Source organism: Hetaerina americana, unplaced genomic scaffold (assembly GCF_022747635.1).
Source record: "Hetaerina americana unplaced genomic scaffold, ioHetAmer1.1.p SCAF_1, whole genome shotgun sequence".
In the NCBI taxonomy this organism is placed as follows: Eukaryota; Metazoa; Arthropoda; class Insecta; order Odonata; family Calopterygidae; genus Hetaerina; species Hetaerina americana.
Genome location: NW_027286069.1, coordinates 25,181,739 through 25,195,952, shown reverse-complemented (window position 1 = coordinate 25,195,952; position 14,214 = coordinate 25,181,739). Strand labels below are relative to the sequence as shown.

Below are 14,214 nucleotides of genomic sequence, written 5' to 3'. Positions count from 1 at the left end.
TTTAACTTTGGGAATAAAGTCCCTAGTCTCAAAGGTGTCGACAGGAGATGGTTTATATTTAATATTGCGGGGCTAGAGACCTAGAGACCAGCCCTGTTTAGGCTAGCTAGAGTCAATTAATTGCCCATTATAGGATTCGTGCCATTCGCGAGACTTCAGCTAAAAGACTGGGGACACGAGACTGTAAATCCGTTGTAGAGCGGCATTTGACGTAGCATATCAACAACAATGATCCCATCGAGCGGCGTTTATTCGATTCCAGGCGTGGACTCGTCTTGCACCAAGGACGCGATGGAGGTGACGATAGGGTTCGCATCGCCGCCTGACGCACCACACTTCAGGGGCGCCATCCACGCCAAGGGCTTCCCCCGGGAATGCCGGTCGGCGCCAGGGCCCAACTTCACCTCCCCTGACCACCAGCCCGCCTCCAGGGTCGTCTTCCTCAAGCTCAAGCTGCCGGCCGAGTCGTGCGGGGTCAGGGTGGTCAGCAGAGAGGTAAGAAAGAGAATGGGTAAGGGTCCCGGGTGATGTCTTAAGGGTCAGCCGCTGATTGAAATGACGTCCTCGGTCGCCTCAATCGATTCGTCAACTTTTAAACACCAGACTAAACAGCAATAAAATTGTTAGATATACGTTTAAACAATTTGCAAGCTTACCTCAATCTGTAGACTACCATTAATAATAATGCTATTTATACTGGAACAAAATTCCAATATTTTTTTATAAATTCATCCAGAGCATTTTCAAATACACTAAATACGATAAAAATCGTGGTGAACTCTTGGAAAAAAGTAGTTCGCTGCCATGTTTTTTTTTATTTCCCAAGACTGAAATGTATTGGTGTGATTATATATTTGTATGTATATATATGTATATACGAGGGTCATCCGGAAAGTAGTACCCGTTCGTGCCGCATGAAGTGCTGACGACGCGAGTAGCCGCTGGACGAGGTCAGATAGCTTCAGTGGCTTGTCTGCCTTCTCTGAGCCAAGTTGCGTGACGCTAGCATTGCCTGTGTTGTTTCTGTGATTGTTTACAATGTTTAAAAAAATTGAGAACGCCGCCAGTTGTGAAGTGAGGGCAGTGATTAAATTCCTCAATGCAAGAAACGTTCGCCCATGTGATATTCATCGCCAATTAAAGGAGGTGTATGGAGACAATGTAATGGACGAGTCGTCTGTTCGGCGGTGGTGTCGCAACTTCAACATGGGGAGGGGGAACACACACGACGATGAGCGTTCGGAGAGACCGTCTGTCATTACAGACCAACTGGTGAGCTCAGTTGACGAATTCGTGAGGAACGATCGGCGCGTCACAATTGATGACATCTGTGAGCATTTTCCCAATGTTTCTCGAACAATTGTTCATGAAATTGTTAAACACCATCTGCATTATGCAAAAATTTGTGCAAGATGGGTCCCTCGCGTATCTCAATGAGCTGGCGGCGAAGGACTATGCAGCAGGAATACAGAAACTTGTCACACGTTATGACAAATGCCTTAATTTGCTTGGAGATTATGTTGAGAAGTAGTTTAAAGTATCCTCTTTCAAATAAATTTTTTTATGTTTGTTAATATTTACTTTTGTGTCTTTATTTCACGAACGGGTACTACTATCCGGATGACCCTCGTATATACTCATATATATATGTATATTTTATATATATATGTATATTTTATATATATATGTATATTTTATATATATATGTATATTATATATATATATATATGTATATTTTATATATATATGTATATTATATATATATATATGTATATATTATATATATGTATATATTATATATATATATATATATATGTATATATGTAAAAATATATATCAGTATATATAAATATAAATATTATATATATATATATTTATATAGTTATCTAAAAATGTATATCGATGATGTACAAGCACTCACGAGAGCAATATAAATAACTTGGCATAATGGAAAACAAAAATATATATAGAAGACACATACCTGTAAAAGGACACATTTAAAATAGTTTGAGCTGTTTATTTTTTATTTATCAATACTATATATTTTACTAACTTCCACCCAACTCACACCGAACGCTCGATTCCCAATTCTCTCACACCCTATCCGCGGACACCGAATTTGCAACACCACACCCTACCTCAACGAATACTTGTACATTCACAATCTACTCGATTCACTTCACCAACGCGGTTACTCATAAAAGCTCCCACGAAATAAAATCCGTCGTTCCACCCGACCTTACACACCAAAGAAGAACAACCCCACCATATCTGACGCAGGACTCAACCTATGCACCACCTATTTCCCAGGATCCCACACACACCGAAAACCTTTCTCTGATAACTTTTCGTATTTTAAACCATAATGACGCGACCTCATCCTTACTCTTTCGCAAACAGACGGCCCGCCAATCTCAAAAACTTCCTATTTCCACCAACCCTTTGGCGACCCCCCGTGACAAATGTCCTCACATTTCCCCAACTTGCAATCGCTCCCGTTGTAAAACATGTCTATTTATCAGATCTGCTCCCCTCTCCCCACGTCCCCTCATTTACCCCCTTACCTCGTTCCCACGCCAATTGCCACTCCAATAGCGTAATCTATCTTCTGTCATGCAATCAATGCTTATGCTTTTTACTATGCAAGCAATGCTTTTTACATAGGCGAATACATTACCCCCTTGTCCATTCTAATGAAAAATCACTGCTACTCCTGTAATTCTGACTCACTCTCTTCTCTTCCTATTCCTTTATATCCTTACCGCTTTCATCCCCCCTTCCCCGCACGCCCCGCGCTACTCCCCGTCCCAGCCCTCGCATTCCCTCCACCCGATACCTTCCAATCTGACCTGAAGAAGGCCTAAGAGAAGGTCGAACACTCGAACTATCCTAAAATGTGATAGTCCTTTTATGTGTTTTCTATACATATTTTGTGTTCTATAGTTTGAAATTCTTTTTTTCTTCTCTTAGGATGGTCTCTTAGCTTACCAGGTCGAAGTAGACATTCAGTTCGACAGGAACCTGCAGCAGGTAGTGGACCAGAGTCGGACCATCACGTGTCTCCTTCCCCGGGATGCCAGCGCGGACAGTCCGGCGAGCCTCGCGATGAACCCTGAAGTTACCACGCCCCATCGAAGGAGGGTGTCATACAGGTGAATCCCATATCTCCAGCGGTACTTTACGGACTTATATGTTAAAGTGCCGATATACACGATGCCTGTGTAAGCATGTTCCTGTGGATTCGGTATGGTCGAAATATTTAATCGTTTAGGAAGGGCAGAATCATGTTTGACAGATGTATCGAGCTCGATTTTCAGCACTCAATGAAAACGGAAATAAGTACGATATTTAAACTTCATGGATTCAACAGACTTCACTTAGTACTAGTAAATGAGTATATATCTATCATTTAAGATGGTTATGGGTCGCGGTAGTCCAGTGGGTAGAGCGTTGGACAGCTGACCGGAGGGTCCCGGGTTCGATTCCCGGGCTAGGGACTCTGGGCACCTGCAGCTCCACCCAAGCTAAAGTGATTTTTCGGGTACCAGATCTTCCTGGGAAACCATAACCGGCACAGGGAAAGGAACTGGCCCCCCTACCCTGATGTGTGAATTTTCACACGCCATATAGGGCTTAGTACTGGGTGATCTCTACCAGCACCTACTAAACCGACCTTCGGGTTGATTACTGTGTTTATGATTTTTTTATAAGATGGTTCCCCATTCTCTTCAACAGGGTTTTTCTCATACACACACACACAAACACATTATACTTCAAATATTTGAGGTTAAGGAATGGCCATGTTATAATTGATTCGTAAAAACTGATGCGGACCTTTCTTTGCCTGCCATTATCGGCTGACCAACTACGATGATGAGGTAAGGCACGTATTTTGCGTATATTATGCGTAGCAACGGACAAAAATATGGGCATCAACTGTAAACATCCTTCATAGACTCACTAAAGCTACATCTGCTGTCCCAACAATGAATGGACAACAATCTGGTGAAACAATGGATATCTTATCGACCGCAACAATGCAATCTACAGTAATTATTCAAATATAAATTAACGAATTTTACTCTCAATAATAACTTATGTTAAATGTATTTTTTTAAATCTAATTCTGTTGTCGGCACCTTTTATTTTCACAACTGTATGTATATTACTTAAGCATCAGGATTTAAATATGGAGTAGAAGTATAATGTTTAATGACCTAACACTCCCTGCTACACGTCCTTGCGGGATAGGGGATAAATGTAGCTGTATTAAGGGCCAGTTTATGTTACTATGGTTAAGAAAATATAAGGGACTGATGATGGTTAGCTCCCGACACATTCAGCCGAGAGATATGGTGGAGATTATAAAAAAAATGAATATTACATCCTCGCAAAACTATTATTTTCACCCGTAGGAAAAACATTTGAACTTTTGGAAAATTTACGTGCGCTCAAAAAATTAGAAACTAAATATAAATTGTTTGCATATATTCGCATGCAACCGTGCTCGGCTCTTAACTGAAAACCTTTTAAATCGGTGATGGGCATGACAATTTATTTCATTTAATTCCCTGGGCGCCCATTAATTCGAAATTGATTGTCGGGCGGACAATGCTTTTCACGCACCTCATAAGCAACAATGCCTCTGACGTGCATAACAGTAATAACTTTGACTTTTAACAGTAATAACAGTGACTTTTTCGTGCCTAGTGGTAACAATGCCTTCAGCTTACCTAACAGTATGTAATCAGGAGATGTTTCGTATTTCAGGTCCGGTCGGAGAGAGGAGAGCCCATCCACGGCAGTGCCGCCTCGCGGCCTCCAGGCTTGGATGGAAGTCCACGGGATACAACGCGGAGGCGGCAAACTTCCCCGCCATCGGACTTACTTCGTCGGAGAGCACCTCACTATGTCAGTCAAAAGCTTTCTGCCAAGTGAGTTATGAATGCGATCAGTCCCTTTTTTTGTTATAATGAATTGATTAAAAAAATAAAAGGCAGAAATCAAACCGTTAGTTTGGTTTTACGAGTGTTTTATTTTCGGACCTCAGGAGGATGGCCATTTTGCTTGGCCAAATATGACTTTTTTAATATGGTTTTAGCCAAGGTGATTTCAAACGAGAGAAAGAATTTGTGTTTGTCGGGGTTGAGAGAGAGAAAGAGAGAGAGACGAGGGGTATGATTAGGGTGAAGATAGATAGAGGTCTTTATTAGGGCGATATTGAGGCCAAATGTTCCCTTCTTCCATGTAACCCAAATAGAGAAGGGAAGAGAAGATACCGGACTAAGGACTCGACTCAGAATGAAGCGGACCTACTTTTCGGTAAACTTTGACGAGTTGTGGACAGGCAAATAATCGTAATGCCACTTCATGGGGGTAGTGCATTATTGGGATTGAAATTTCTTGTTGAAGCGAGTATACCATGTCTTTCGTGGTACTTGAGTGAGACTAAGGGAGAAGAGGATGACGAATGAGTTGCTCAACAAATTAATATATTTATTTCACGTTAGATGCCAGGTGCTATCCACAACAGACATCGTCTATTTTGGGATGGAAAATTTAAAACAAAGATAAAGAAGAAAAAAAGGCGAATTAAACAAATGTTCGGGTGATATATTTTCTCCACCTGGATCAAATTATTCTTGCATGGAATAAATAAAAAGATTAATCGGCAGGCCAATTATGCATTATATTTTGAAATGTTGACATATCCATATTTCGGCTGTCCCAGATAACTTATTGAACAGCTTTATCAAAAGTATCCCACGGAGTTAATAAAATTATTTTAAGACTTTGGAAAGTAAAATGAAAATTTGTTATCAATGTTTGCTCTATTTATTGAATCATATTCATACACCTCTGACCTTACTGGTGAAAAATTGAAGTTCCTTTTTGAATGGATGGATATTGTAGTTACTTATCTCATGCCAATCCCTGCAGAGTTAATAATAATTAATAAAATTAATAATATAAATAATATAGAGTTAAATTGACAGAAAGGGGAAGTGCTAGGTATGGTGGAGGACGAGAGGGAGCAGTTGGGAGAAATACGAAGGAGGCTGGAAAGATGGATTCAGAGTAAATTTCGACAGGCGATGGAATATTGAAGAATACTGTCATATAAAGAAGAGGACGTAGGAGTGTTGCATTGAATGAAGGGAGGAAGGATGTGTGTAGAATTTAAGATGGACTTACTGCAGTATCAGAATTTTCTTCAATGTATGTCGAAAGAAGAGCGTTGAAAGGTTTGGAGCAAGTGGTATTACATAATTACATTATAAGAGGTACAATCCACCAGCTACTTTCTCCCACTCCTTTCATCTCTGTATAGTACTCATTTAAGAGAAATTCCTCCATCAATTTGCCACTCAATGTGGATATAACTCCTTTAATTCATCTCTCAAAATGCCACACTATATGTCGATAAGATGGATTCAAATCACTCATTACAGGAGAAGACGAAAAAGTGGAGATTAGCTCTTCGATGACCATTTCCTCGCCTGAAAAAAGAGTTTTGAAATGGCCAGTGCAATGACCACTTATATTGTAAGAAAATTGACAAACGTTTAGCAAGCCATTTTTTTAAATTTTCCAGATGGAATAGGTGCACGCGTCATCAATTGTACGGCACACGACGGTAGGGTAAGGGGTCCGGAACAGCGACTCCTGGATGGAAAGGGATGTCCCCTAGATGCCGGAATCATGCCAGCACCCACTTCATATAGACGAAACATAAAACGCCCCGGAAATGCCAGTCAACGGAGAACGTATCCAACTTTTGAAGCAGCTACCTCCTTCCTGGCTTTCAAGTTTCCTGATCGAGATTTTCTGCACATGCGTTGTTGGTTGAGAATATGCAAGGGTGCATGCAAACAAGTAAGTGGGAATTGTTAAATTGCAAAGTAATTCTTGCCAAAAGTATGAGCTCTGTCAAATATTATGAAATGAGTTAAACTTGTTTGAATAAAATTTTGATTGATTGATTGATTGGTGGCACCTGCTGGTGACATCAACTTAGAGTTGAAATATTTTGGTATTTTTGGAAATATCCAACATCATGTGAAATAATAAAAATTTTAAGTTTCCACTGCTATATTATTCTACAACACAACACAATGCAAATAATCATCCTCAGGATATGTATAAAAAAATTAAATGAATTTTATACCCATAAATTATGTATACATATGTATATTTGTATATTACTCCTTCATTCTCTCCCTTGAGAAAGGTGGTTCGACCACCGAAAATTTGGAAGCGTGTGAATTTCTCTTCTTTTTTGTGAATTTCTGTGTTTTTGTTTGCTAGTGCTAACTTGAGATACATATATATATATATATATATATATATATATATATATATATATATATATATATATATATATATATATACATATATGTATATATATATATTTATATAAAAAATATATTATATTTATATATATAAACACACACATACACACTCATACACATATTTTACATACACACACATGTGTGTGTATATATACATACATGTCCTCCTCCAATCCCTCCATAAACACATCCCACCCATGCCTATTGACCTTGATTTTCCAGAAAATATGCCATACTCTGGCCTTCTAAACCTTCATTGCACCCATCTATATATGCAGTACTCTGGACATCATTATCATTCTAAACTTGTAATACACCTGAAGCCTATGCTTAGGTATTGACATGCTTTGTACAAAAAAATAGATTTGGAAAATTACAAATTTATTACTTAGCATAAGTTTTCATTTCCAAATATTATAGCCTGCCACTGTTACATTAATATTAATAATCTCTAGCATTTTCACTTTGGAATAATCCTCTTTGAAAAAATTCTCTCTCATTCCTCCTTTCATTAACCTACATTTTTATACTTTTTTTAATTTTGTAATTATTTTGAGAGGCTCATAATATGGAAATTGTTTAATAACTATGAAAATTTAAATTTACAGCTATTAGAAATTTTTCTATCTATCGATTCAGTGTCTCAAAAATTGTTTTGCAAATTATATTAAAATTTATTTTAATCTAAACTCCATAATATTCATCTTTTAGGCAAACTGCTCAACCCAGCAAGGTTATTATGAGGTAAGTTAATAATTATATCATATGCACTTATTGAAATCATCTATTATTTTGGGAGGAATTGATTCATATATGTATGTAAAACCATTGTCACAGTGTCCATTCAACCCTTGAAACAAAGTCACACTAAAGGAAGTTTTTACAGAGTCATTTTTTGTATCTCGGCACATTTATGACATTAGTTTTGGCAATTGAAATTCTGTGACTCTGCATATCTATTCATAAATACATACTGGCACATCAGGAAATGGCATATCTCTGTCCGTGAAAATGGTTTAGAAATTTTTAACGCTGGAAGTTTTTTAGCAGCAGGATCATATCCCAAAATACTTTGGGTACCTTCTGATTTAAAACCTCCATCATGATCTAATTTTGATTTGGTATTTGATAAAATGGAATACTTGAAAGAATTATTACATTCCAACTGCTTTCATGTTAAAATGTCCTTCTTCTTAAGTTAAAATCCAAGCTCTAATAACCTATGACCAGTAGTTTGAATCAATTTAGTTCATCTCCTTCATTTTCACCTCAAAAACTATTCTGATGCAATTTCAGGAGAAAATACATTATATATCCAAATGTTGTTTCATATGCCTGTGCTATGATAAACATTCCATTACGAATGAAAAGAAATTAGATATAACATGGTAATAATGAATCAGCCTACACCGCAAATGAGTCTGGAATGACATCTGATTAGTGCCACATATGTAACGTGGTGCAAATCCCTCAGAATGGCACATTTAGAAAATATGTATGAAAAAAATATTAATTATTTTCTATAAATATATACAAATATATATAAGTATATATATATATATATATATATATATATATATATATATATATATATATATATATACATATATATATGCATATATATATACATATATATATATATATATATATATATATATATATATATATATATATATATATATATATATATATATACACATATATATACACATATATATATACACATATATATATATATATATATATATATATATATATACATCATAACACATTTGAATGACAATATTATATAACTTGAATGACATAAAATAAAAATGCCTGCTGCTTTGCAAGGATTCTAATCTTTATGAAACATGAAATAATTGCCTTAGCATGCTTTCTACAATGGAAACTTTATAGCATTTTTATACTTTTTCAGGAAGTCTACGATGATTACGATGAAAATGAAATCACGAGATTGGAAGTGTTCAACAGTTTGAGTGTGAAAGCTCCCAGTATTGAAGTTGACGCCACCCAAATGGACAGTTATTCCCGCAAAGGTGAGAGAAAATTGAAATCACTGTTGAAGTCATACTGTGACAAAGAGGGAAGATTATAGTAGAGAATACAATTTTTAAAATAAACTTGCAATAAATGGAAGAGTGTACTGATAAAGGATGCATTCCGAAAGTATTGCAAATTAATTTCCCACACTACTGCTATTGGTTGGAGTTGGATCTAACTACTTGGAGTGGGGGAGAGAGGTGCTAAACTTTGCCCCAAAACTGGTCTCAGTGCTCTCTAAGCTGTGTAAGTGGCAGAATGTCAGTTATTGTAAACCTTTGTGTGCCGACCGTGTCACGAAAAAAATTGAATTGATGATCAATCAACTTTATGCTATTACTAAGTTTTTTGCTAAACTTAAAAAAATCTCTTGAGATGACTAAAAAAATGATTCGTGAGGCTTACAGGGACTCTACTCTGTCCTACTCACAAGTATCAAGGTGGTTTCGAGGCCTTTAAGGAGGGCCGGGAAGAGGTTCACGACGAACAATGCTCTGGACGGTCAATACTATGCACTGTTTCTTATTTTAATTCTAATTACCAAGAGTCATATTTGTATTGGTACCCCTTCCATTCCCTTTTCCTATACCTTTCCTTTTTTTGCTAGCCAAGTTCTCACTATGGGGAGGCTTACCGTCTTATGTGCTCCCATTTTTTCTGAGTAAATTAATGCCTGTGTACAAGTATTAATTTGCTCAATTGATAATGTGTTATGTCAAAAACTGTTACTGTACCAAGTAAATATTGTGTGTAATAACCAAGCATTTGTGTTCCAATTTAATATGAATAAATTCCATGGAGTGGTGCCTGAAACAACATATTATTTTCACTGTGTTATAAGAAGTACCATATTTGATGGAATTCAAAGATGCACCTTTTTTCCCAAAATTATGGTTTGAAAAGTTTCATGTTTCGGGCATAATTTTATGGAATTTATTCATATTGAATTGGAACACAAATACTTGGTTAATTCAGACAATATTTACTTGGTTTGATACACAGTTTTTGACATTATCAGCTGAACAAATGATTTCTTGTACAAGAATGTATTTCTTCAGAAAAAAGGGGGCAATGGAAGGTGTAAAAATACAAATATGACTCTTGGTAATTAGAATTAAAATTAAAAACAGTGCATAGTATTGAATTTTTGGAAACTATATAGTTCTGTCCCAAATGCCTACTGATTTAGAAATACTGAAATAGAAGGTTTAGAGTCAATTAATACTTAGGTGCAAAACCTCTCCTGTGTGAAGCATCCACAAGAATCATGAGGAAAAGCTAATAAAAAATTAAAATTTATTGGAAAAAAATTGGGAAAAGACTGCATGCAGTATTGGGGATCTACATTTGTAAAACTTTGTCATGATAAACTGAGCAGTGTAAATAGGTTATTAGAGAAACTATGTTAGGAATCACTTAAGGGTTATGTATTAAAACTCTTGCATAGTTTGGAAAGAGGTCACTCTTTAGATATGATGTTGAAAATGTTCCAAAAACCTCATTATACTACAGCAGGAAAAATCATGTCAATAAAATCTGAGAGATTAAGTGTCATAAATATAAATTTAAATGTCATTTTTTCGTATACACGATAAAGGATCAGAATAACTGTGTCTGACCTCATTGGAGGGGGTAAAATATTTTTCTTTTTCATTCTAAATAGCCGAATATGTTGTCATTATTTCATCTGACCTTAGTTATTGTCCTTATTTTTAACAGCTTCCATCTTATGTATAGTGAAGTATATCTAACTTTCATATTGTGTGTTATGTACCTTTAATAATCATGTTCTACATATTTTAATTATTTTACTGATATATAGTATAACTAAAAATTAAGAAAAACTTATTCTTTGTTGTTGGATGTTTGGGTTCATTACCATCCCCTGCCAGACACCCCATCAGTGGTCTACAGGGAATTAGTTGGAAGTAGAAATCTTAATATCTCCTGGTTATTATGTTTTACGTTAAAATCTAGGTTATATCCTCACAAATATTGTACAAAATAGCCAAGTATTTGTATTTCAAGTCAAACCAGTTGAAGAAAAAAAATCCGACCTGAAATGAAAATATCTTTTTATTCCCAGAACCTGTCGGACAACCTGACGACAAGATTTCTGGAGGCCGTCTGCTGTGCATGTCCCCGTCGAAGCTTGCCCTTGCGTTTGCCATCCTAGGAATAATCTTCCTAGTCGCCATTGCGGTTTCAATCTATGTGTGTCTACGCAGCAGGCACAAAAGGGGATGGCAGGGAAGCAGGAGCTCTTACTTTGGTCCACCACCCTCTCTATCCCGCTCATCATCAAACGCTTCGTTCTTCCCTAACCACAACTCCTCATGTCCTTTTTTCAAGTCTTCGAGGTGAGATGAGGTCTCCTCCTCATCATGTGAAGATGCCAAAATGATATCGATCGGCAGCAGCTTCCTTTAGTCCAAAACATTATGGTGCTCTTCCATCCGTTGCTTGTCAGGCGACGACTGTGGAATGATTTCGATGGGTCATGGTGATGGTTGGTGAATGACAAAGGGAACTCGCTCCATTTGTTTTGGGTGTATTCGGGAGGGGGGGAGGGGGTTTGGTGGTGTGGGGAAAAAGTTTTGCCATTGGGATCTTTAGCTTGCAGTTAAAGTTTGGCAGTTGTACATTATTTTTTTCCTTGTAAAAAGCATTTTCACTTATTTAATGATAACTTATTAGTAATTTATTTTGTAATGTATACGTTTTGAGTGATGTTAAACTTATATAACACACGGACGTTGAAAACTGTATAGTACAATATTCTCAAGTCATGCGCTCTCTGTGAAATGTTAATTGAGAAGTTGGCATGCTTCCATATTTTTTTATAAGGATTATTGCATATCATTAGCAGTTATGTTATGTACCATTTTTTTTTATCATTTAGCGAGTACTTTTATGGCTCAGAATCTGTTGTTGGTGTGACAAATGAAAGATTGTTCAAAAGATGCTTTACTGATTCACAAAAAAAACAATTTTGACGTCAGTCTTCGAGTAATCATTATGGAAAGTATTATTTTCCCGAAGTGATTCCTTCTTTCACGAATTATTCAATTGTTTTCCAGTGTAACCAAGGGAATAAGAAATTGATTGGCAAATTGTTTGGTCCATACTGTATTTAAAAACCTGCATCAGGTTTTATTCCTTGTTTCTTTATGTCAATAGGACCTGTTTAATCTTTATGGGTTCCTGCAATTAAGCTCTCATCTATCACAACACCTTTTTGGTTGTTGTGCTTGATATTGATTGGGAGATAACTTCCATTATAGCTTCATAATCACCAATCCACTCCTTTTCTTTACTCTTAAACACAGTTTTTAATCAGTAAATATTCTACAAGTGATACCCTTTATTGGTTGACAATGTATTCTTTTTTTAAACCCTGAGATAATTTATGGTATAAATTAAAAGGAGTTTTTAAATGTGCAATTTGCACCTAAAAAATCACTGAGGTTTTTTATGCGCAATTTTGTAAATGAAATGGATACTTCACCATGGTGATTATTTAATTGGTAAGGTATAGAAAATTGAGTGCAGAAGATGTTCATGAAGGACTCTATATTTAACTGCTCAATGGAAAATATTATGTGCTTGTACCTAGTTTACTACTATTGTAGCTCTGTGTACTTATCAAATTAGATAGGGAAATCATGTTCAATCTAAGCAATATGATTTTAGGCCATTGATACTCGGCGAGCTTATGCTAAATATTAAATACTCTGCTATTTGAAATATGTTTCATTATTGCTCATTCAAAAAAAAAAACAGTGGCATGTGTACTTACCTATCTTCCATTCGAAAAGTCAACTATCTCTAGGTGCCAATTAGGAATTTGAAGCAATGTCAGTGGTCCCATTTAAATTCCTTATGAATGTATAATGTATCATTTAGTACTGAGCACCAATGCAACTTAGAAGAGTGAGTAAATATGACCACAATAATGTATTTGAAAAAGATTATGTAATATCTGAAACATAAATTCAGTTGCTGTGATGACCTCTAGGATGTTATTAATTTTCATGCTTTAACAGTGTAACCTAATATGATGTCCAGAAATAAAAATGTCGTACATCTGTTTTGTTTAAATAATTTTTAAATGATCAACCTGGAAGACTTTCCTTTTTTGGTAAATATTTATTTTTTTTATATCGAGAGATATTTTTTCCACAGTTCTCAGTATTTTTAACATATATTTACCCCTTGTCCTTTCAAGAAAATCATTTTATTTCTCTTTGTGATTTTATTAATATGGGGAGCGTTTTGTCTATATTTCTCAAACCATATAAGATTTAGGATGAGTTAAGCTATATCTATAAATTGCCTCCAAGTATATCGTTATGCAGCCACTGGTTGTACTTTACCAAGGCTGTGTGGGAACCCACGAAGGAACAACAGGTAGTTTACAACAACTGAAGGACTACAAGTACATACTTATTTGGTGTGATTAATATTCATGCATCAATTGATTTCTTGCATTGGATTTAGTTCCCTGGTAAGGAAGGGACGGCGGGTTAAGAAATGGAATGTAGAAACATTAAATGGATTGTAAAGGAAGGAGTACCAAGAGGCGGTAGAGAAAACCATGGAGAACAGTAAAGAGCTGAGTGCTATCGAAGAAAAATGGGAATGTATCAAGAAAGGGATATTGAAAGCCGCAAAAGACACTATTGGAACCGTTAACACTAAAAGGACCAGGAAACAGTGGATCATGGATGAGATGATTGCAAAGATGGATGAGAGAAGAACGTGGAAGAATGTAAACACAGAGTTCGGCAAAATGAAGTACAAAGAGTTAAATAATAAA

At 36.2% G+C, this 14,214-nt stretch overlaps 1 protein-coding gene across 1 annotated transcript; it reads left to right on the top strand.

Moving 5' to 3' along the window:
- The first annotated feature begins 291 nt into the window (after nucleotides 1–291).
- cyr (cypher) lies at nucleotides 292–11,759 on the top strand. The gene is made up of 7 exons (XM_071595892.1): nucleotides 292–495; nucleotides 2,971–3,152; nucleotides 4,771–4,934; nucleotides 6,596–6,876; nucleotides 8,064–8,096; nucleotides 9,271–9,391; nucleotides 11,482–11,759. Exons 1-7 carry the CDS (start codon nucleotides 292–294, stop codon nucleotides 11,757–11,759), a joined length of 1,263 nt encoding a protein of 420 aa, XP_071451993.1.
- The last annotated feature ends 2,455 nt before the right edge of the window (nucleotides 11,760–14,214 follow it).